General features: G+C 43.5%; 1 protein-coding gene across 3 annotated transcripts in view; it reads right to left on the reverse strand.

Moving 5' to 3' along the window:
* fbxo38 (F-box protein 38) overlaps window positions 1–24,663 on the reverse strand; it is a 150,066-nt gene that overhangs the window by 39,957 nt on the left and 85,446 nt on the right. For all 3 annotated transcript variants that reach the window (XM_047354624.1, XM_047354623.1, XM_047354625.1), the window contains 4 exons: window positions 18,122–18,299; window positions 15,492–15,683; window positions 15,207–15,359; window positions 2,136–2,831 (listed from right to left, as the gene is read on the reverse strand). In XM_047354624.1, coding sequence (XP_047210580.1) covers window positions 2,136–2,831; window positions 15,207–15,359; window positions 15,492–15,683; window positions 18,122–18,299 — 1,219 coding nt within the window. The remainder of the gene's footprint in view (window positions 1–2,135; window positions 2,832–15,206; window positions 15,360–15,491; window positions 15,684–18,121; window positions 18,300–24,663) is intronic.

The following is a 24,663-nucleotide window of genomic DNA, read 5'->3' on the forward strand; positions in this document are numbered from 1 at the left end:
CTCTCCAACCTCTGGTGCTGAGGTTCCCTAGGTGATTAAAAAGCTCCTCAGTGTGAAGACCCCAGGGGTGGATGAGATTTGCCTGGATTTCCTCAAGGCTCTGGATGTTGTAGGGTTGTGTTGGCTAACGCGACTGCAGCATCGCGTGGACATTGGGGATTGGGAGACCGAGATGGTAGTGTGTTCCAACTATAGGGGAGTCACACTCTTAAGCATCCCTGGTAAGCTCTATTCGGGGGTTCTGGAGAGGAGGCTCTGTCAGATAGTTGAACCACGGATTCAGGTAGAACAGTGTGGTTTTTGTCCTGGCTATACAACACTGGGCCAGCTCTACCCACTCAGCAGGGTCCTGGAGGGTGCATGGGAGTTCGCCCAACCAGTCTACATGTGCTTTTTGGACATGGAGAAGGCGTTCGACTGTGTCCCTCGGGGAATCCTGTGGGGGGTACTCCAGCAATATGGGTTACCAGGCCCATTGTCACGGGCTGTTAGGTCCCTGTATGACCGGGAATCAGAGCTTGGTCCGCATTGCTGGCAGTAAGTCGGACTCGTTTCCGGTCAGGGTTGGACTCCACCAAGGTTGCCCTTTGTCATCGATTCTGTTCATAACTTTTATGGACATAATTTCTAGGCGCAGCCAAGGTGTTGAGGGGATCCGTTTTGGTGGCCTTAGGATTCCGCCTCTGCTTTTTACGACTTATGTGGTCCTATTGGCTTCATCAGCTCGTGATCTACAGCTCTCACTGGAACAGTTCGCAGCCGAGTGTGAAGTGGCCGGGATGAGACTCAGTGCCTCCAAGTCCGAGGCCATGGTCTTGAGCCGGAAAAGGGTAGAGTGTACCTTTCAAACTGTGGTCTGAAGCTGATTGTTAACGTTAGCTGGTTTAAAGGCAATTTTTCCCCAGTAGGAAAGATGGGGCGCAGAGCTGCAGGGCAGCTCCTAATCTTCGTTAACCATTAGCAGTTGGCATCTGATGGCTCAGCAGCAAACCACTCAAAGCTTGGGCAAGAATTCACTGCCGCTGCGACCATGTTTAAGTGCGGTTTCTTCATAAAAACAAGAAGTCCATAGTCTTTGCCCTGAGCCAACGTCGCTGCCATTTATTCAAAACAACTCATGCACAAACTCCAGACATTGTCTTTTTCTCCAGCTTACTCAACTAAACGGTGGGTCTGGTCTGAACAATACATTGCATTATTACATATTGCTACGGTAAGCTCTTTCTCTCTGTGTGTGTGTGTGTATGCCCATCTCCCTCTTTGTTTGTCTATCTTTGACAGTTTCCTTAGGCATATTATTGTGAAAAAACACTATGGTTAAATTTTTGTCATATTGCCGTTTACAAAGGTTCTGAGGAAGGTAATATGCACTACAAAGGCCTCATGCTGCTGCAAGTGCACAAACATTTAGGTTTTAAGATTGTTTTTATTGTTATATATTTAAATGTTCTACATTCTCTACTATACATGGTTAATATGATTTGTTTTGTTAATAAATGTTTGTTTTTGTAAATTGTATCATCATTGTGTCATTTCTATCATCTAAATGGAGGTAGAAAAAGGAATATCAGCCTCAAAAATCGGTAGCACATATCGGGTATCAGCTAGACTGATGTCAAAATAATCGGTATCGGACTTAAAAAACCTGTATCGGTCTATTTCTACTTAGTATATACTTAGCTTTTGAGAGTGTTGAGTGTGCAGCTGGGTGAGTGTGGCTCTAGTGTACAAGTGCTTTGATTAGTCAACCACACTTAAACATGCTATGCAATTTACTTTTTATCAGTCAGGGCTTAAAAGTGTTCACGAATCCTGCATGCTGTTAAAACAGTATTAATAAATTTAGATGATGATAATATGACATTTGTTTGAAGAATTAGAGCTAAAATATTAGCTACACAAAAATCTTAATACATCAGAGGGAGGAGCAATTATTTACTGGAAGAGCCACATTTAGTGATGTAGTAATGTGGCTTGGAACTGCCTCTTTTGGTTTGGAAAACAAAACTGGTTCCTCTACAGAACCACGCTCCAGAACTAGTCTCAGTTAAACAGTGTAATCAGTTTAGTGGCACAAGAAAAACTCCCCTTAGGCCAAGCTCAACTGAAGTCATAGATTCTAAATTCAGTATCACCTGATTCGGGTTCCAAAGACTCCATAGACATGTGGGTGCAAGATCTTGTTAAAGGCCGTCTTGGAACAAAGTCGTCAGGACTTTGATGCAAGCCCTCATTATGCTGGGAACAAATTACAGACGCCATCCCAGTATTGGTTGGTTGTGTGCCTCCGTGTCTTTCTTCCAGCACTGCCGTCCCAGTAGAAGAACAGCCTGATGTCAGGTTTCCCACACTAACGGAACAAGAATGCTCCCTTTTCTCACTTGTGAAACTGTGCCCTATCTGCATGTCGGACTTGCCACATTCATCAGTCCGACTGCATCCAGTAGATCTGTCAGTGTTTGGTCTGCTGGAGTTCCTGTCAGTTATCCTCCCAAATTCATCCACATGCCCAGTGGGAGTGGTGCCAGCTCCTACCCTGCTCAAAGATCCTGATATGGGCCTTGTTCTACTGCTTGAAGCTGCCCCAGTAATGCCAGTGCTTTGTACTGACCCACTGTCAGCCCTTGGTCTCCCACCGGCCCCCACAATCACAGAGGTCTTTTCCTTACTCCCAGATCTTCTGCAGTTCTCTGTAGCAGCCTTTATGTCTGCCTTAATCTGTTCGCTGGTCACCTGACAGCTCTTGTCACAGGCGCTCTTTGACACCTGAGCGGTTTCCTGATCAGAGACAGCAATGCTTTTGTTTCGTCGTAGAGGAGTCTTTCCTTTACCTAGAAGAAAAAAACATGTACACAAATTTATTTTAATGTGGAGAAATCTTGCCCTTTCATCAAAATAACTTCAAATAATTTGTTGTTGACAATTTAAAGGAATATACGCAGTAAAGCCCAAAATGATATACCCATCGCAGAATTAGATTTAACTCTTTAACCTGACCATCATGTGCATTCCAACTGGAAAGGATAAAGAAGCATGTCAAAATATATTGTGTGACAAATTTGTGTAAAAGAAACAATGTTACTATGTCTGACTTTCATATGTTGTGAATAATTTCTTCAATTTGAGTGAGTCTGTGGGAAAATTCAAGGTTCTACAACATTCCAAGTAGTCAGTGCTCTTCTACAGCATCCTAATGACACTAATTAAATGGGAGAAAATGTTTTCTTAAACTCAACAGGTGAAAAACAGCAGCTCTTTGCAGTTTGTGGCAAGATATGGGTAAAACAAAGAGCTCAGTAGGGCCCTGCAGCTACCTATTGTGGCTGGTCACAACTCAGCAATGATTTCAAATTCCAGTGTCCACGGTACAAAGTACCATTCAAAAAATACAAGATAGGGACTTCCAGGTTAGCATGCAGAGTACAGAGTAGATGTAGGAACCAGTTGCTCCGGTGAAATTAATCATTCTAACTACTCTTACCCTACTAACGGTCACTTTCTTGCCACCTGCCTGCATAATAAAATTTTTGTAAGTATTTAAAAAATATATTTATTCACTGGTGATGGCCTGCAAGCACACAGAAGGAAGTAAGAAGGAGGACGCTAGCTTAATGCTGGAGGCCATCACTGCATTGCTTCAGCAGCACCTGTTGGAAAATATTTAAAATACTTAATAGGGTCTGCATTGCTATGCTCAAGTTAGGTTTAATAATGTGTGAAATGAAATGTACTGTGTAACTTAGTGGATTGCTCAAAACAGGTGTGTGTGTGTGTGTGTGTCTGACTTGGCTGTGGTCAGCCCGGCACCAGTGAAGATATTTCTGTACATGTCTCAGATAACAGCCAAAAGTAGAATAACAGGAATGTTGTGAAGGTCTGAACAGACAGCTGAATGCCAGGTGTAAGAGTTCAACCAGACACTCAGCTAAAAATATGTGTTTTTTCTTTGTAATTGTACACGCCTTGCTTTTGAATAAAAACCCTGTCTTTGGGGAGGAAAAGTCAGAAGTGTTCTGGTGACTTAGCTGGAACACCTCTCCTCCGGCCGGGGCAAAATAAACTGTGCAGACTCTGTGTTATTTAGCTTTACCAAAACAAACGAGCACGCAGGAGTTTCTGGGGAACAACTCCAACAACTTGGTGACTCCCAACGTGATTTGGGAAAAGCGAGGACTTTCGGCTAACTCAGAACTTCACCAAAGCACTCTGACACCGGGGTACTCCCGCACTTCTTACAAGGTAAGCAGAAACCTGTTTAAACGAACTCTGCACCTTTGGCATTGTCGATAGGCCTAAATTATTGGTGTCAGATGTCCAAGTAAGTGAAATGTTCTGCTAAATTTAACACGTGTAAAGTAATGCATTATGGTACTGTAAAAGAGGTCAGGAAAAGCAAAATGAGAAGTGTTTTTTGAATAAGGGTTAGAGGCCCAAAGGGTTAGAGTCCCTGTGAAATAAGGGTTCAAGGCCCAAAGGGTTAGAGGCCCTCTAGATAAGGGTTCGAGGCCCGTGTGTGTTTCCTGAGTTTGGCAACTCCACATGTTTTCTGACGAGAATTCAAAGTGTAAACAGTGTAAATACATGAGCTGTTCACAGAAGAAATAATCTGTGAAAACAGACGTTTTCAGGCGGAGTGGATGAGAGTGTGTAAGGGGAGACGCCCTGCAGACAGTTGGTGCCGTGACCCGGATTTGGCACTAACTAAAGGATAATTAATTGACTACGAGGCGGACGTCATTCTACAACACCACAGGGTCGACCCAAAACAAATGGTAAGGAGATCTATATTTATTCTCCTTTTGCCTGCTAATAGTTTAGGTGGTGTTGTGGAATAGATATCTGTTTTCTCTTAAATTTACAGTCTTTATCAGTTTTGGGTAAAATATTTGCTGGTTGAAATAACGTATTACGGTAAAGAAATGATATATTGCGTAAAAATATTTGTTGATTGAGACAAGATAAATTTTAGCCGAGATACTTGAATGTTGAAGCTGTAACATACTTTTCACCGAAGATACTTAAATGGTGACGGTGTTGAAGTAAATAAGTTCCGGATTTGGCAATCCAAACTCAGTCCAGACGAGGACTGGGGTATTTAGGCTGGGGTTAGTAAGAGCTTCCCCGAGGGACTGAGGACGCCTAAAGTGGCCAGGGATAGGACCCCGAGACCCTGAACTGGCAGGTGAGGGAAGACAGTTGAGATACTTAAATGGTGAAACTGTAATAATAAGATTAAGTAAAAGGAATTCCAGGGAGTCAACGCAGGGTTGATTCCTAGATGTCAAACCGGGTTTGGTATCACAGCGGTTGGACCAGGAGAGATTGAAAAAGTCCCGCTGAGTGGAAGGGTTTGAGGCCCTCCGCGCGCGAAAGCTATATATCTTGTTGTGTTTTCGTATTTGTCTAACTGGATTTACTATGCATATGAGTGAGAAGAGAATACAAATGAGTGGCTGCGAAAGGCTGCACTTGAGTGTGAGTGACTGTAGAAGCGGTGATTATATTACAAACTGTATTGCCATAGATAATAAAAAAAAAGAGACAAGTTGTTCAACAGGGAACCGAGAATATAAGAGAGACAAAAGCACAACAAACGCTTAGACTTTTAAGAGGGGTTACACTATTGGAATCAAAAGTGCATGATTTATATGAGAAAGCTTCTCAACCGATGACAGAAAAACAGTTTAAAGATTCTGGAAGAACACACACCATGACTACTTGTAGCCGGAGCGGTCCATCCAGATTTCAATGTCCGTTGTTGACCTCATCAGTTGGAATGACAAAATATGTCCCTTTTTCATTAGGAGATGAACAGGCATTAGTGGATAAGTTGCCACCTATTGCAGGATGCGGACGTGTCTGGTTACAGGAATTAGATACATTGACTAAAGGCATGACACTGGCCTTGGGTGACTTTAGATCAATTTTGGGACGATCTGTGCATCCCCCGGTGGCTAGGGAGATAGAACAGAATGCTGATTGCAGTAAGGACCCTGATGACACACCCCTGACACGTCTAATGACAGCCCTAGGGAAGGCCATAAGAAATCAGTATCCGCCCCCGTTGCAGTCCCTCAATTCGATTCGGACTCTAATCAGCATCCTAAAGAGCACATTAGTGCTGCAGTGGACACATGGATGAGACACACAGGAGTTAATCCTAAGGGTGACGGGACAGGAATGGGACAGCTGTTTAAAAAGCCATATTAAGAGGAGTTCCTGTTGACATGTGTCAAAAGATGAAAAATAATCCTGATTTGCAGGGAACAGACATCACATAGTGGGAAAAACATTTAATTCACCTTTTACATTCAGCTCAGGAGGCAGAGAAAAAAGAAAAGAGGAGAAAGAGCAGCTCCAGAACTAGCTCCTTAAATTACAGCTGCAAGAGGCCAAAGAGAAATTAAATAAGAGAAAAGGTGAAATAACTGAAAATGCAATGTTAGCTGCAGCTCAACCTGTTCCTCCTGCAGCACACACCCCTATGTTTATGTTACCACCTGTGACTGATCAGTGGCAAGGAGGGGGGTTACCCCCTCCTCCACCCTATCCATTTTTATAATTACAGGTACAGTGGCCCCGGTCGTGGAGGCAGATGGCATGTTGGTGGTCAGCTGGTCGTGGTGGATGGTGTGGAGCACCCAGAGGAAGGGGTGGAAACAGCAGGGCACTGGGAGATGTGTGCTACAACTGCGGTCAGTCTGGATATTGGGCACGCACCGGCCCCACCTGGGGGTAACAGCAGGGAGTAACGGTCCCTCCTAATGCAGGTATGGCACCTCTACCACCCCAGCAGGGCCAGTATCCACAGATGGTTGGACACCCTTCTTACGGCCCATACGGACGCCCCTGAGGAGGACCAAGGCAGCGTGGGCACAGCAGATCCCATGTTGCCTGCAAAGGTGGGAGAGAACTGTCTGAATTTTTAGTGGACACTGGAGCTACTTATGCAACCATAACACAGCAACCTCCTAAACCACTGCTCTCTACCAAGACTGTTTCTGTGATGGGCTTATCAGGGCTGCACAAATTCTTCGTGTTCAGATTGGGACTCAGAGAGTAACTCACCCTTTTGTTAATTTGCTGGGCAGAGACTTATTAGTGAAGCTGGGAGCATCAGTGCTGTGTGGTATTGATGGGTTAACGGTAACTTTTCCAGATGGTTCCTCTTTGGCATGTGGACAAATCAGCATGGACAATATTTTTTACAGCCAGTTGCAGAGGAATATGCTGACATATACTGGGGACTGCTGACCGCACCTTCTTCTCCAAGCAGCATCTTCTCTGTGTATCAGCTGTGGAAACCCTGGATTCAAAGTCTCTGCCCCTACACCTCTCCGCCTGACCCCCCTCATGTCACTCTGTTCTACGACCGTTGTCACACTGAATGGTACCAGGATTTGTTTAGTGAAACAGTAGAAGGTAGGACATGGTTTATTTCATCCAAAAAATATTTATGTGGCTCCGGAGGGTGTGGCTGCAGCAGTTGATTTAACACCTGACCAAGCAGAATGGTATTTAATGTCAGATGAAGCTGTTCCTTATGTTTCTCTTTCTTTGCATCCTGAGCATCAAGCTAAGGAATTAGGAGGAGTGGTAAAACACTCTCTGGCAGCTGGGGACTGGCAGGACACCTCAGTCACCAACTTAAGGTATTCTAAAAGCACAGACACATACTGTATAAATGTACAGCTACTGATGAAGTTCTGTTGCAGTATGAGATGCTCATACATCATCCTGGAAGAGAAAAAACAGATCATTCCAAAGCTGCAGCTCTTTTGCAGAGCCTATCTTATCAGTTATGGGGTGAAGGGCCCACAGATGTAGGATTAACCCCCTGTGCCCCAGTTTCTATTCAGGTTGCATCTCCCTCGCTTATTTGGGTTCCACAGTATCCGCCCAAAAACTAAGCCCAGGAAGGCATCAGAGACACCATTGAAGGCCTGAAGGCAGCAGGTGTGTTAGAAACCTCAGCTCAGCATGGAACACACCCATTCTTCTTGTAGAGAAAAAAGGTACTGGAAAATACCGCATGGCACATGATTTAAGAGCAATAAATTCAGTTCTGGTGACTCCTACTGTTCCTGTCCCAAATCCCTATGTTGTTCTCTCCAACCTTGAACCTTCACATCAGTGGTACACATGTATTAATCTAGCTAATGCTTTTTCTGTTTGCCATTAGCAGAAGAGTGCAGAGACATTTTTCTTTCACCTATTGTGGGGAGCAGCTGCGCTTCACCCGTCTGCCACAAGGGTTCGCCCTTTCCCCAGGTATATTTAACCAGGTTTTGAAAGATGTGTTACAGACTTGCCCCCTACCACAGAACGTGACTCTAATTCAGTACATGGATGACATACTACTGGCTGCATCCACAGCGGAGCTCTGTTTGCAATCTACAGAACTCATGCTGAGACATCTGCATAAACATGGATTCAAGGTCATTAAAAATAAACTAGAAATAGCAAGGAAGCAAGTTTCCTTCCTGGGCGGAGTTATTACCGCAGGAAACACGAGCATGTCAGGTTCACATAAGCAACGTATTTTAACACACCCTAAACTTCTTAGGTTGAAAGACATGCTGTCATTTTTGGGCCTTACAGGCTACAGCAGGAACTACATCCCAGGTAACACCGATCTCACACAGCCCCTCAGAGACCTAGTCACAGAACAGGGCATGCGAAATCTCAACAATGTCCTTAATTGGACACAGGAAGCGGAGGAAGCCTTTATTGTGTTAAAGCAGCTTCTCTCCAACGTGGCAGAACTTAGGCTCCCAGACTACACCACACCATTTTATTTGGATGTTTCTGTAACAAAACTGGCAGTAAATGGAGTTTTGTTTCAGAGAAAAGGGGGAGAGAGGAGAGTGCTGATGTACATTTCAGTAATGATGGATAACATGAAAAAACGCCACCCACAATACACACAACATGCAGCAGGGTTGGCAAAATTAATTCAAAAAACAGCTCACTTAGTGATGGGACACCCTCTGAATGTTTTAACAACTCATATGGTGGCATATGTGAACTCACAAAGTTTCACCATGACAGCTCTGAGACAACACAGGCTCAGCAAAATCTTGGAGGCACCAACATAACCTACACTCACAAGGGAATCAACATGGAGGATGGAATAACACAGGAGGAACCACATCAATGCAGGACAGGAAAGAAAAGATAAGATCAGATTTAGAAGCCAGCCCCCTTGAGGGACCACAGGTGAGACAACTGTTCACAGATGGTTGTTGTTTTAGGCATGATGCAGAAGGACTTAAGTCAGCAAATCTGTGGTGAAGTGTTTGATAAATTATTACATTCCCAGACATGGTTTTCCAGCCAAAATAAGATCAGACACTTCAAAAACGAGGAGCTCAGAGAAGTTGAGAAATTTTTGGGACTTAAACATTCCTTTGGGACAGTGTACCATCCACAGTCCCAGGGAACGGTGGAAAGAATGAATCAGACCCTCAAAATGAATTGGGTCACAGCCTTGCCGTTAGCCTAGATGTTTGTCAGAGGCTCCGTGAATCAGAGGCATGGTTTGACCCCACATGAGCTGCAAATAGGGAGGCCATTTCCAGGCCCACAAACAAGGTTACCTTTTCTAAATGAATGTGAACAGTCTATGTCTCATCGTGATTATTACAGATCTCTCCACAGTCTTGTTGCAGCGTTCTCTAAACAGGTCCCAGCAGAACCAGAGACCAGAAACGGCAATACCACCTCGGAAGCTCAGTGGGTCCTGCTGAAGGTGATCAAAAGGAAGTGGACCGGTCCATTCCAGGTCACAGAAAGAACCTCACATGCGGTGAGACTCAAGGGTAAAGACGACACCTGGTACCACTGGAGTCAGTGTACAGCGACAGACGCTCCGCAGAGATCCCTCGCTGAGGTTCAGGAAAACTTAAGAGGAAACACAGGGAAGGAAGATCAAATTTCTCACCCCACTGAAGGGGCAGAATAATCCCCAGGGGTGAGAACGCAAGGCTCCAGGTCAGTCTACACCTGGGAGGTGAAGAGGAGAAAACACAATCAGGAGAAGAGGCGGCAGTGATTGAGTTTCCCTCTCACTGAAAGTGGTAGAGTTTTCCCTCCCACTTGAAAATACTGAAAAAACTGAACTAAAACTTTTGTATCTATTAATTTCTTTTTTTACAGGTATCAAAGATTATATTACTCACAAGTATTACCAGAAATAATCATGGGGAGCCAAAGGGCAGGACCAAAACCCTCTAAGGGTTGGGTCATGGGATGTTTGTGTGTCATATCTTTTTGCATTATTACAGTGATTTTGGGTTTGTTTTGTGAACTTCCATTCCAGACATGCTCTGACAGCCGCCAAACTGAGCAAATGTTCAAACGCGCAACCAATAAGGGAAGGCTTCTCAGCATCCCATCATGATGCCACTGTTAGAGGTAGACGGTGATGATGAGGAGCAGGAAGGCATGCTGAAGATTTAAAGTTGCTTCCAATATAATCTGTGGGCATTTTAAGGTGAAGTCTTATTGACTTCAAAAGGGGGAAATGTTGGAAAATATTTAAAATACTTAATAGGGTCTGCATTGCTATGCTCAAGTTAGGTTTAATAATGTGTGAAATGAAATGTACTGTGTAACTTAGTGGATTGCTCAAAACAGGTGTGTGTGTGTGTCTCTGTAAATGTCTCAGATAACAGCCAAAAGTAGAATAACAGGAATGTTGTGAAGGTCTGAACAGACAGCTGAATGCCAGGTGTAAGAGTTCAACCAGAAACTCAGCTAAAAATGTGTTTTTTCTTTGTAATTGTACACGCCTTGCTTTTGAATAAAAACCCTGTCTTTGGGGAGGAAAAGTCAGAAGTGTTCTGGTGACTTAGCTGGAACACCTCTCCTCCGGCCGGGGCAAAAGAAACTGTGCAGACTCTGTTATTTAGCTTTACCAAAACAAACGAGCACGCAGGAGTTTCTGGGGAACGACTCCAACACACCGCATGCTGTCATTTAACCGCTGGCTGTCTAGGTGGCGTCGAGAAAATGATGTGGGCTACATTGATAATCGGCGAACATTTTGGGGAAAACCTTGTCTGATTCGGAGAGACGGCATCCATCCCACTTTGGATGGAGCAGCTCTTCTTTCTAGGAACCTGGCCGAATCTATTAGTTCTCTATAACTCTGATAACCCAGTGTTCAGACCAGGAAGCAAGGTCGTACTTTAACACTCCTCTCTGCAGCTTCTGTGCAGCTACCCACCCATTACCCTATTAAGACAGTGTCTTGCCCATGGCCAAAATTGAATAAATTAAAAAATAAATAAAATATTAAAAGGAGAAAATCATGAAAATCTCATTAAAATAAACACAACTCAGACTAAAAAGAAAAAAACAATTAAATGTGGCTTACTGAACATAAGATCTCTCTCTTCAAAGACTTTGCTAGTTAGTGACTTGATTTGTGACAATCAGATTGATTTATTTTGCCTCACAGAAACCTGGCTGCAGCAAGAGGATTATGTTACTATAAATGAGTCAACTCCTACTAATTATTTAAATTATCACATACCTCGAATTACTGGGCAAGGAGGAGGAGTAGCAACCTTCTCTCAGTCCGATTCATTGATTAGTCCCAGACCAATTAATAGCTACAACTCTTTTGAAAATTTAATCCTTAGTTTTCCTCATCCAAATTGCAAAGCACTAAAACCACTTCTGTTTGCTGTTTTGTACCGTCCACCAGGCCCTTACTCTCAATTTTTAGATCAGTCTTCAGACCTTTTATCAGATTTAGTATTAAATACAGATAAGGTTTTCATAGTGGGGGATTTTAACATTCATGTTGACACTGAAAGTGATAGCCTACATATAGCCTTTAATGCCATCTTAGATTCAATTGGCTTTTCTCAAAACATTAGCAAACCTACCCACCTTTGTCTTCATTCTCTGGACCTTGTGCTGACATATGGCATTGAGTGTAAAGACATATTTTCTCATAACCCTGTCCTGTCTGACAATTTTTTGATAACCTTTGAGTTTAATTTAACCGAGTACTCCACACCTGAAAGAAAATTTCATTATAGTAGATCATTATCAAACAATACCATAACAACCTTTAAAGAATCTGTTCCACTTTTAATTTCCTCATTATCACAGAAAAACACAGTGGAGGACAATTATTTTGTTTCTGCCCCTTCAAAAATTGATTGTTCATAGTGTTACTTCATCAATGCGTGGTGCATTAGACAATGCAGCCCCCCTGAAAAAGAAGGCAATTATTCATAGGAGGCTGGCTCCCTGGTTTAATTCAGAGCTGCGTACGTTAAAGCACAATGTTAGAAATTAAATTAATTAATTCAAAGATTGAGGCATGTTCAGAATAAATGAAACCGCAGCACGATCCGAAATTATAATGCTATCGTACCAGGATCGCGAGACTGTAGAGACCAAGGAGGCAGAGACTAAATAATAGTCAATTCTGGAAAATGTCTGACATGTACTAGAGTAACAGGAAAAGGTTAGTTGGTCAGGATGATTCTCTCTCCAGACGTCAAATAGATTAAATTCTTTAATATGCTATAGCAGCTCTTTTCTTGTCTGATTATGGGAAGCATCAATTCCAGTAGATCTATCCATTCCAGGCTGTAGAGCACAATTAAAGTCCCCACCTATGATAAGGTTACCAGGTAAAGTAGCCAAAGAGAGAAACAGGTTTCTAAAAAAGGACGGATTATCTTCATTTGGTCCATATATATTAACCAGATTTAATCGAACTGAGAAAATTTCACACTGAATAATGAGGTATCTGCCTAATCCATCTTCATCCACATTAATAAGAAGAAAAGGCACAGAATCGTGTATCAGTGTAATTACTCCACAAGAGTGTGAACTAAAAGAAGCTGAGAATACACGACCAGGCCACCTCCTCCTCACCTTGATTACCTCTTCAGGGGTCAAGTGCGACTCCTGGATAAAAACTATTTTAGCTTTTAATTGTTTGATCCTACTCATAACCACTTTTAACTTGACAAGTTTGTTTACTCCCCTTACATTCCAAGATGTAAACTGAAGGTCGAAGGACATGTTGTAATGACAGTAAAGTTGTCCGTAGTAAACTTGAAATGACTGAAGACATAATATAAAAGAAAAAAAGAAAAAGAATAAATGAAATGAAAAATATGTGCCCAGGGACATTATGAACATACCTGAGTGTACATCCCCAACTGAGATACACCCCTACCTCCCACAGAACACGCATCCAAACCATGACGCCTAACTGGTCCACCCATGTCCTCAACGCAGCAAGGAACAGCATGCCCCACCACCGTAGTAGAGCCCCGCATGAAATAACATTAACATAAGTAAAACTACATGTGCATCAATCAAACAGTTAATGTTTGTACTTGAGTGTAATGTTTGAGTGTACTTAAACAGTGTTTAAGTACACTCCCTGTGAGGTCAAAAAAGTAAAGTTTAGTGACTTAAACATACCAGCCAAATAGACAGGTCTCAGATTGTCTCTAAATTCGCAGATCCCAGGGTACCATCCTTCAAACCACGCACAAAATCCTTCGCTCTCGCTGCGGTATCAAAGATGTGTCGTCTCCCCTTAATAGTCACCAAGAGTTTCGCCAGATGAATTATCCCATATCGCAGAGTCGAGATGGAGAGGGAAGCCAGCTCTTTCTTCACCGAGTCGAAGACTTTCCTCCATCTGACCAGATCCGCGGGAAAAACATGATTCTCTGGTTGTCTTAAAGTATTTCCCCCTTGCTCCTGGCAGCCTTCATGGCCCGAAACTTATCCGCGTGGTTTAGAAACTTCATTATAACCACTCTGGGACACGCACCAGAGCGGCCCCCTGCCTCAGCATCATTAACGCCGGCTCCACCTATTCTGTGCGCCCTCTCAATCAGTATGGGTCGTGGAAAATGATGTTCACCAAGCACTTCGGGTATCCACCTTTCCAGAAAGGCACACATATCAGATCCTTCTACCTTATCTGGGAGACCACCCAGGCGAAGATTCAAGCGGCGGGGTCGGTTTTCTAAGTTGCCCACTTTTGAGACTAGCTCTTCAATCGCCGCTTTCATGGTGCTGGTCTGAGTTTTCAAAGATGCTGCCTCGTCTTGATTAGTGCTGATTCTGTCCTCCGCTTCAGTAACACGTAATGACCCTGCCTTCAGGTCACCCTGTATTCTCTTAATAGCGCTGAACAGGCCGTCAATCCTCAGTTTGAATTCTTCTTTCAGCTCACTAATGGCGTTAAGAATCGAGCTCGAGCTAGCCGCCGCATCTGAGTCTCCATTGCTAGCATTCGCATCAGCCATTCTCGGGTCACCTGTAGTTTCTGCTTTAGATGATTTCCGAGTCTTGTTTCGGAGGCATTAGGGCTGGTTGTTCTAGATTCCGCACAACAAATGTGACAATTCCCAGGTCCTACACTGGCTGTTTGATTAATTTATTCTATGAATTTTCACGGGAGCTCCGACACACGTGTGTTCAGCACAGCACCATAACCGGAACTCTTTTAGTATCTGGTTGGAAGCGGTCCCAACCGTTCCGAGTCTTGCTGAAAGCATGACGTCAGAAGACTGGTGGTCACTGATTGGTTAGGGGGGTGGGCGGTGTCACTAGTCATAACTTACATATTATAATTATTATAATTAATATCTTCAACCATTAAATCACTGTATGCTGGGCTTATTGTGCATATGCCCACTATAGCAAACTAGAATTAGGTAGTGTTAGCTTACACCCACACATTCTCTAGCTTGTACCCTTCAGTTTGATAACGCTCCATGGCTTCCTTCTCTCTCCTATATTTATCCAGAGTGCTTCATCTTTTGGCGCACAACCTATTCTGGCTCTCTTCTTTCACTTGAATTCTGACAACAGCCATAGGTTGAGCAGCAGGTCATCCATTGTTGTTGTGCTTGTGTCACTACAAATCACATGACGTTACTTTTTGGCTGCTTTACTATTGACAATCCCGCCAACTGAGATGGTACTCAATTCTAATGGAAAACAAACCCACCATGTAAAATAAACCCGGCCGGAGATGAACTGTTCTGCGTAGGTACTAGTGGAAAAGGGCCATTAGTGTTATTATTCTGACTACAATTTATAAGCCCGCTACTTCCAACCATGTTTAATGTCTTCATTAGACAAGAGAAGAAGTTTAGTTGTGTTCTGCTTAAGCACTTGGGAGTGTGTGGCCTGTGTTGTGCTCACACCTTTTGGACAGGCAGCTGGCTCCTGCAAACAAGTAGGTGGTATTAGCCTTGAAAGGCCTTCCTCTTCCTCACTGTCAGAGTCTGAGACAACCAGTGGAAGCTTAGATGTGACAGCATGAGCGGATCTACACTGCTGGTTTAAACCGCTGGGACCTAGAGATAGAAAGGAAAATGATGTCAAAAAGAAATAAAATATAAGTTTAACTTTTCCACGCTACAAAAATAGGAGTACCTTTAAGTACAATATCATAGTTTTCATATCCAAAGAAAAAACCTGTTTTGAACCTGCTTGTTCCTCGTCGGAAGGTCGTGATGTTCCAGCTTGACAAATCGGGTCTGCCATGTTTTCTATCCCCATTCCCCCTTCCGCTTCTTTCAGGTCTATATGAGGCTCAGTCTCCAGTTTCTCTTCCTCATACACAACCTCATCTGCTTCATCTTCATCTTCTTCCTGCAATCCATTTATTTCTTGTGACTCTAGGAAAAAAAACGGAATGATTATTCCTAGAGTCCACTGCATTGTGGATCGGACAGCATAAGTGTTTTTTATGTTTCTCATTGATAGCTAGATACAGTATCTCACAAAACTGAGTACACCACTCAGTTTTTTCATTATGCACTTTCATGGGAAAACACTGAAGATATGGCACTTTGATACCCTATATATACACAGTACAGACCAAAGGTTTGGACACACTTTCTCATTCAAAGAGATGTCTTTATTTTCATGACTGAATATTGTAGCTTCACACTGAAGGCATCAAAACTATGAATTAACACATGTGGAATTATAGACTGAACAAAAAAGTGTGAAACTGAAAATATGTCTTATATTCTAGGTTCTTCAAAGTAGCCACCTTTTGCTTTGATTACTGCTCCGCACACTCTTGGCATTCTGTTGATGAGCTTCAAGAGGTACTCGCCTGAAATGGTTTTCACTTCACAGGTGTGCCCTGTCAGGTTTAATAAGTGGGATTTCAAGCCTTATAAATGGGGTTGGGACCATCAGTTGTGTTGTGCAGGAGGTGGATACAGTACACAGCTGATAGTCCTACTGAATAGACTGTTAGAATTTGTATTATGGCAAGAAGAAAAGCAGCTAAGTAAAGAAAAACGATTGGCCATCATTACTTTAGGAAATGAAGGTCAGTCAGTCTGAACAATTGGGAAAACTTTGAAAGTGTCCCCAAGTGCAGTCGCAAAAACCATCAAGCGCTACAAAGAAACTGTCTCACATGAGGACCGCCCCAGGAAAGGAAGACCAAGAGTCACCTCTGCTCAGGACAATAAGTTCATCCGAGTCACCAGCCTCAGAAATCGCAGGTTAACAGCAGCTCAGATTAGAGAACAGGTTAATGCCACACAGAGTTCTAGCAGCAGACACATCTCTAGAACAACTGTTAAGAGGAGACTGTGTGAATCAGGCCTTCATGGTAAAATAGGTGCTAGGAAACCACTACTGAGGACAGGCAACAAGCAGAAGAGACTTGTTTGGGCTAAAGAACACAAGGAATGGACATTAGACCAGTGGAAATCTGTGCTTTGGTCTGATGAGTCCAAGATTTAGATCTTTGGTTCCAACCACCGTGTCTTTGTGCAGCACAGAAGAGGTGAACGGATGGACTCTACATGCCTGGTTCCCACCGTGAAGCATGGAGGAGGTGTGATGGTGTGGGGGTGCTTTGCTGGTGACCCCGTATGGGAATTTATTCAAAACTGAAGGCACACTGAACCAGCATGGCTACACAGCATCTTGCAGCGGCATGCTATTCCATCCGGTTTGCGTTTAGTTGGACCATCATTTATTTTTCAACAGGACAATGATCCCACACACACCTCCAGGCTGTGTAAGGGCTATTTGACCAAGAAGGAGAGTGATGGGTTGCTGCGCCAGATGACCTGGCTTCCACAGTCACCGGACCTGAACCCAATCGAGATGGCTTGGGGTGAGCTGGACAGCAGAGTGAAGGCAAAAGGCCAACAAGTGCTAAGCATCTCTGGGAACTCCTTCAAGACTGTTGGAAAACCATTTCAGTTGATTACCTCTTGAAGCTCATCAACAGAATGCCAAGAGTGTGTGTTGCACTAATCAAAGCAAAAGGTGACTATTTGGATGAACCAAGAATATAAGACATATTTTCAGTTGTTTCACACTTTTTTGTTCAATATATAATTCCACATGTGTTAATTCATGGTATTGATGCCTTCAGTGTGAATTCAATTCAATTCAAAAATATTTTATTAATCCCAAAGGGAAATTGAATGTTGTTGTAGCTCATTATGAGGGTTTCCTTAAAGAGCCGTTGTAGATGCTGATGGCTGTGGGCAGGAAGGATCTCCTGTATCGCTCCGTCTTACAACAGATCTGAAGAAGCCTCTGACTGAAGACACTCTGTTGTTGTCGGACAGTCTCATGAAGAGGATGCTCAGTTCTCCATAATGTTCTTCATTTTATGAAGAATCCGACTTTCCACAATGATCTCCAGAGGTTCCAGAGGAGTCCCCAGAACAGAGCCAGCCTTTTTTAATCAGCATGTTGAGCTCTGTGAAGCTACAATATTCATAGTCATGAAAATAAAGACAACTCTTTGAATGAGAAGGTGTGTCCAAACCTTTGGTCTGTACATATATATATATATATATATATATATATATATATGTTTTAAGTTATTTCACAATTTTTTGTAAATTTTATATTATAGTTTTAATTTCTTCACTATGTATGTATGTTTGTAGAAAGTAATGAAAGAAAGAAAATGCCATTGAATGACGGGAGAATCCAAACTTTTAACTCTTATATAAAAAGGATGTCTTTGGAACTTTTACCCATACCCCATCCTTTCTAGAAAGGACCAAGTCTAAAAGGAAGATGAATCAAAAGATGAATGCTTAAGATACTTCTATGTAAGACTTACCATCATGGTGCTGTCTTTGGTTGTTATTTATATTGTTGACAGGTGGAGGAGCAGCAGGCATGTTGGCTTCATTAGGGTGATGGTGCTGGTTATTATCATTGCTGGCATTCTGGTTGCTTACAAGTGCAGATGACACACCAATACCAGTTCCTGCACTCAGACCCACTCTGGCACAACCCTGACACATACCAAGAAATCGACACTTAAAATGACTGTCATAGTCATGTGAACATGTATGAAACAAATATTTTAGGGCCTGATTTACTAAAGGTTTGCTTGTATAAGAACACGTGCAAACCTGATAGCGTTGCACAGATACTACTATGCGGGTGCACCAAGGATTGTATTCGTCAAATGAGTAGAATAGCAGACGCAATTCATTTAGCTTTTTTGCCTTCATGAATATGCAGAATATATGCAAATGTTTTAAATGTGCAAAATACTAGGTGGATGATATGCAAATGTCATTTAGCACGCACAATGTGATTTATAAAACATGAAACAGACTACAGTTGTTGTTTTTGTGTCTATTTTTAAACACGTCTGAAAGGCATGTGCAAACTAGCACATGTCGTCGAACATGTCTCCGGTTATTGTGGCGATAAGCAGGCACAGGTACAATGACAGACAACAGAGAGAGAGAACCTACTGTGCACATGTCAACATAATTGGACTGTCAGAAATAAAAAAAGGGGGAAATCACCTATCCAGCAATGCCATTTTGGAGGGATGATTTGGAGTAAATCACAAATAGAAGCCATGCCATATCTCCTATGGAAAAACTCATTTTAACCCTACATGTTCTTACATCTAGTTAATTCTAGCGCACCATCAATTCTGATCCACCACTGTTGTCTGGACTGCCCTGGAAGAGCACTTCGATCTGATTCATAGCCATTCCTCATGAGCCATTTGAGGTATGCATTTTATTTAAATTCTATACATTTAAATAAAGTGCACGCACCTGAAACCTCTGGTGCACACCTAAAAGTTTTTAAATTTTTAGTAAGTAAGTAAATAAGTCAAATTTTATTTGTATAGCACCTTTCACAGATAAAATCACAAAGTGCTTCACAAAACAGATAAGAAAAACAAAGCAAATATAGACATCACATTTATAAACATCACATAAATTAAAAGCCTGCCTGTACGAATGTTTTTAGCCTTATTTTAAATTGATGGAGTTGACATACCATAAAAACAATGGAAGGGAATTCCACAGTCGGCGTGCAACAGCCTGCCCAATCCTCACGAGTCTTAAACCTTGTTCGAAGGACTAACAATAGACTCTGATTAGTGGATCTCAGAGCTCTGGCAGAAGACTGGGGCTTAAGCATAGCTTAGATATATTGAGAGGCCTGACCATGCAGAGCCCTAAAAGTTATAACAAGAAGTTTAAAATGAAGCCTACAAATTAACTGATAGGCAGTGAAGAGAAGCCAAGACAAGGGTAAAGGGAGCTCTCGCTCTTATCCCTGTTAAATTCTTGCCACAGCATTGTGCACCGTTTGAATGCGACACACAGCATATTTGTTAAAACAGTAATAAATCCATTACAAAAATCTACCGAGATGAAATAAAAGCATGTAAAATAATTTCTAATGCAGGTCTAAACACCATAGATTTGAGCCTAGCAATATTTCTTAAATGATAGAAACAATTTCGAGTTAAATTCTTGGAATGGTGATCAAGAGACATACAACTGTCAAAAATCACACCAAGATTTCTTAGATTCGACTCAATTTTTTCAACAGATTGTCAGAATCAATGTTTCAGTTGTGTTTGTATTCAGCTGTAAGCCATTTACATTGAACTATTTTTAACTTCTACCAAGTAATCACTTAGACTTGATAGTTTAAAACACTCAGAAGGTTTAAAAGAACAGTATAACTGTATGTCATGAACAGCGCCTGGGGGAAAAAAAAAAATATATATATATATATATCGTGCGCATGAAATATTAATTCATTCCCACGAAATACTAATTTGTGCGCACCATATATTAATTTGTGGCCGCAAAATATTTCTATAATGTGCGCATAAAATACAAATTCGTTGCCACGAAGTACTTATTTATGACCACAACATAGATTAACATGCGCACGAATACTGGTGCTGGGGTGCGTTAACCTAACATTACAAAACGCTGAGGTTTGTGGTTTTAACAAGAGAAAATATGAAACTTATGAGGCATCTTCGCTCCTTGATCCCTGACCTGTCTGATGTGTTCCTTGGTCTTCCTGAGGCAAAACGTTCATAGGTATAACATGCTCACGAATTAATACTTCGTGGGAACGAATTTGTATTTTGTGCGCATGTTATATATATATTTCGTGGCCACAAATTATTATTATTTTGTGCACACGACTAAGTACTTCGTGGGCACAAATGAGTATTTCCTGGGAAGAAATTACTATTTTGTGCGCACTCTATATGTTTTTTTCCCCCATGTCAGTTCCCGGGCGCCATAGTCATCAGCAAAAAATGATAAACATCTTTAAATCAGCAGATGATCCAGAGCAATATACAATAAAAAAAAGGATTGGGCCAAGAACAGATCCCTGGGGTACACCACACAGCAGATCTGATACCAGACAACACTTCATTTATACAAAACCTAAAGGATCTCTTTGAAAGGTAAGATATAAACCATTGTAAAACAACATCTGAAAATCTTAAATCTTTAAGTATATTGATCAGGATGACATCAACCAAGTCAAAAGCAGAAGTAAGTTCCAAGAGAACCAAAACCGTGTACTCTCCCGAGTCAGCTGCCATCAGTATGTCACTTGACACTAAAGTGGACACTCCGTTGAATGCATGTCATGAAAACCAGACTGAAAATTGTCCAATATATTGTTTCTCTTCAGAAATTAAGTACGTTGTTGAGCTACAGCTTCTTCTGGAAGCTTTGTAGAAGATTTCTAGAAGAATTTAGATATTGACCTATAACTGCTGGGTAACGAGGAATCAAGATGAGATTTCTGTAAAATCGGATTAGCAACTGCTTGTTTAAAAAGATCAGGAACTATGCCCGTTTGAAGCAAGAGATTAAGAATCTTTACAATACAGGGCCCAATAGAATCAAACACATTAATAAATAAACTAGTGGGGAGGACTTCAAGAGGGCTTGTAGTCGGTTTCATACAACCAAGCAAAGTAATGATATCCTGCGTCAAAAACAGACCAGGTAAAAAAGACAGGACCCACACTATATACTTGATAAGGCAAGGGTAAGGGAGCAACCTTGTTTGAAAAGAATGTAAAAAAAACTGATCAGCAATCAGCCTTAGTATTGACTGGAACCTGAGAAAATCAGGAGCCACAATGTTCTTAATGGCATCAAACAAGTCTCTTTAGCTATGAGGTGTGCAAAATACTTAGTCCAAGCCTTTTTCAACATGTCATTTAGTGAGAAAATTTACTCTTTCAGATGTAGTCTGTGCACTTCAAGTTTTGCCTAAAAGGAGCTACTGCATCTAAAAAAGTTTTACAATGATTGTCAAAAATTTTAACAAGTGCAGAAACAATATTTACGTCAAAACAAAATTCAAACAGGGCAGAAAAGCTTTCTGAAGTATCATAATTAATGATTCTACTTTTCATTAACACCTGTGACATTAATGCGTCCAAATTAAATGACAGGTTAAAATAAATGCAGCTGTGGTCACTTACATATACATCTGCAATACATCCGCAATACAAATATTATATCTAATGTGTGTCACGTTACAGGTGTGGGGCCAGTGACATGCTGTTGAAAACCTTTCTGTAATATTTATGAGGTCAGCAGCTGCATTACAAGACAAATCAACATCAAGAATAAAATCTCCTAGAATTAAAACTTTCTCAAATATAACAATGGATGAGAGAAAGTCATTAAACTCCGTTAAGAAGACTCCAGCAGCACCAGGGGGCAATAGATTAAAAGACAGTCGATTGATTTCAAAGAACCAACCATCATCATCTGAAGTTCAAAAGATGAAGGAGTCAGAGTTGATCAGTCTGCATGAAAATCTGTCCTGAAACACAGTGGCAAGTCCCCCACCATGCCCTGATAGATGTGGCATCCCCACAACAGAGCAGCCAACCAGGCAGATTTCCTTTAGACGAGTATAGTCCAAACTTTCAGCCAAGTCACAGGCACAGTGGTGGGCGGGCAGGTACATTGTGGGGTCTGCTTGACTGCCTAGCTGGCCCTGGGGGTCTCTGTTTTTTTGTCTATGGGGGTTGCATGTGCCTATGCTGGCCTGGAGTTTGCATTTGGGTGGGCCTGCTATTTTGGGTCAGGTGTTTCTTGCTGGGGTGTTGGTCCCGGTTTTCGGTCGGTTCTCGGGGCCTAGTCCCTGTCCCTAGCCTGATGGATGTGCCTATGCCTCCGTCCTTTGTTGAAACTCAGCGAACGGGGGTGCCTATAGGGATCAGCCGGCAAGCTGGCTCCCTGGGAGAGCATTTTGCACCCCAGTCCTTCCCTCCCCATCCCTGGACACCTCCCTTCGCCCACTCCATCACACTACCACTCATGTAGGGCCTTGGGGTGCAGGTGCGTCATTGGAGTGCCGCAAGGGTTTTCCATCTCTGCTCTGCAGCCTGTGCCCCAATTTTATTATACAACTTAGATGCTCATTTATAGCATTTTCACGTGTCAGACCTTGGGAGTGAGTGTGGTCAATGGCATCAAGAAGGAGGGTATTTTATTACCCTAACCTCTGGTGCTCACCTCTAAGGGTTAAGTTGCATGTAGACATTAAGGGTTCTGGGCTGGGGTTGGGTTTGGGTCTTGGGGGTTGTCTGGCTTTTCGGCCCTCTCAGGATCGTTTGGATTACCTTGGATCTCGGTCCCTGGCTTTGGAGCCCAGTCCGTCGTTTGGGGGAGTGCCAGGTTCCGACGAGGGGGTCTTGGCCGGGCGGTGTGCAGTGTTGATTGAGATGTGGCTTCGCTTTGGTGGAGGGGCTGGCCAGCCTGCTTGCTGTGGCGAGATGTGTCGTACGGGAGGGTGGGTGGCCGGCCGACATCCTGGGGCACCTCCTGGATTTGGGTATGGGGTTGGCGGGGTGCCCGGTCCTGCTGTGGCGGCCTTCCTCCAATGCTTCCTTCTGTGGCTCTTGCCTCTGGCCGGGCGCAGGGCTACGGTTGGCGGTCGGGTGGGTGGGGCGGTGGAGCATGTCTTGTGCCTGCACTGGGGTGGCTAGTGGGATGTGCTTGGCCTGGAGCGGTGTGCTGCTCTGCTGGCTGTTGTGTCTGGGGGCGGGGGATCGAGGTGGCGGGCTAGAGGGTGGCACAAGGGGTTGCAGCGTGTGGGGTGGGTTGTGTCCTCTTCTTGGATGAGGGGTCACCGGTATCTAGATCGGCTGAGCGGCGATGGTAGAGCTGAGCTGGGTAATGTTTCTACCTGCGCTATCGTTCCAGTGGCAGTGATGTGGTCTGTGTGGTTGCGCGTGCTGTGCGGTGGGTGCGGGATGCGGCGGGGGTGCTTGGAGCGGGGCTGTGTGTGGGGCTTGCACTGTGTGTGTGTTACTTCGTCGTCTTTTCGGGGATGAAGCTCACCTGTAGGGGTGTGCCCATGTGCTGTGGGGAGGGGATTCATGGCGTTTGGGTTCGGGGGCATGTGTATGTAATCTGTGTCCTGGTTGGGGGTGGCCCTGAGAGGAATTTCAAGTCGAGGTTCATTGGGGTGGGGTCTCCTGGGGTTGGGATCAGAATTCATTGGGGGGTTGGGACTTTTTCATTCTGTGGCGGCTCTGAGACTGGAGTCGGGGCGGGGGCACGTGGACCGGGCCGGGGTCGCTCAGGTTCAGGCACGAGCCCGGGCTAGCCCAGACCAGGTTCAGGTGCTGGGGCAGTCCGCCTGTCTCCACCCCCGGAGGGAAGGGGACCACCTCCTGGGGCCGGGGGCTGGTTGTCCCTATGGGGTATTCACACCTGGACCTGGGAGTATAGAGTATGTATGGGGAGTGTGAGTGAGGGTACAACGTCTATTGTTGTTTGTCTTTACATTGGGTGCGTGGGTGTGAGTGTTTTTATGTGTACGCATGAGGGTGGGAATGTGTGATTTTGAATATGTGTGCCTGTTTTTTGTGGGTCTGGTGTGTGCTGGCTCACTCCCGGTGGATGCTTGCTGGGGCCTGGACACCGGGGTCCATAGCTGGATCTGCTCGGGCGTAGACGGCTGCCTGCAGGGCCTGTGGGCTCTTCGCTGCAGCTCCCTGGGGCTTCTGCACTGTAGCTGCTGGGTGGTTCCCCTGGGATTCTCCTCTGCTCTTCTCTAGGGGGGTTACGGTAGTCCCGGCGGTGGTTCTCCCGGGGTTCCTGTGCTCTGGGGGCCTTTGGATGTCTGTGGCTCGGATCTCCTGCGTATCTGTCCCGGGTCCAGGGGGGCAGGTCTGTGGCTCCTCACACTCACTATTGCATATTTTTATGGAGAAATCTTGTACACACAAGCGAGCTCACAATGAGAGCCACAGGTGTTCAGATTCAGGTGTTAACAGATACATAAGTGTTCAATATTGAGCCGCATTTACCACTAAACACATCTTGCATT

Source organism: Girardinichthys multiradiatus, chromosome 23 (assembly GCF_021462225.1).
Source record: "Girardinichthys multiradiatus isolate DD_20200921_A chromosome 23, DD_fGirMul_XY1, whole genome shotgun sequence".
NCBI lineage: Eukaryota > Metazoa > Chordata > Actinopteri > Cyprinodontiformes > Goodeidae > Girardinichthys > Girardinichthys multiradiatus.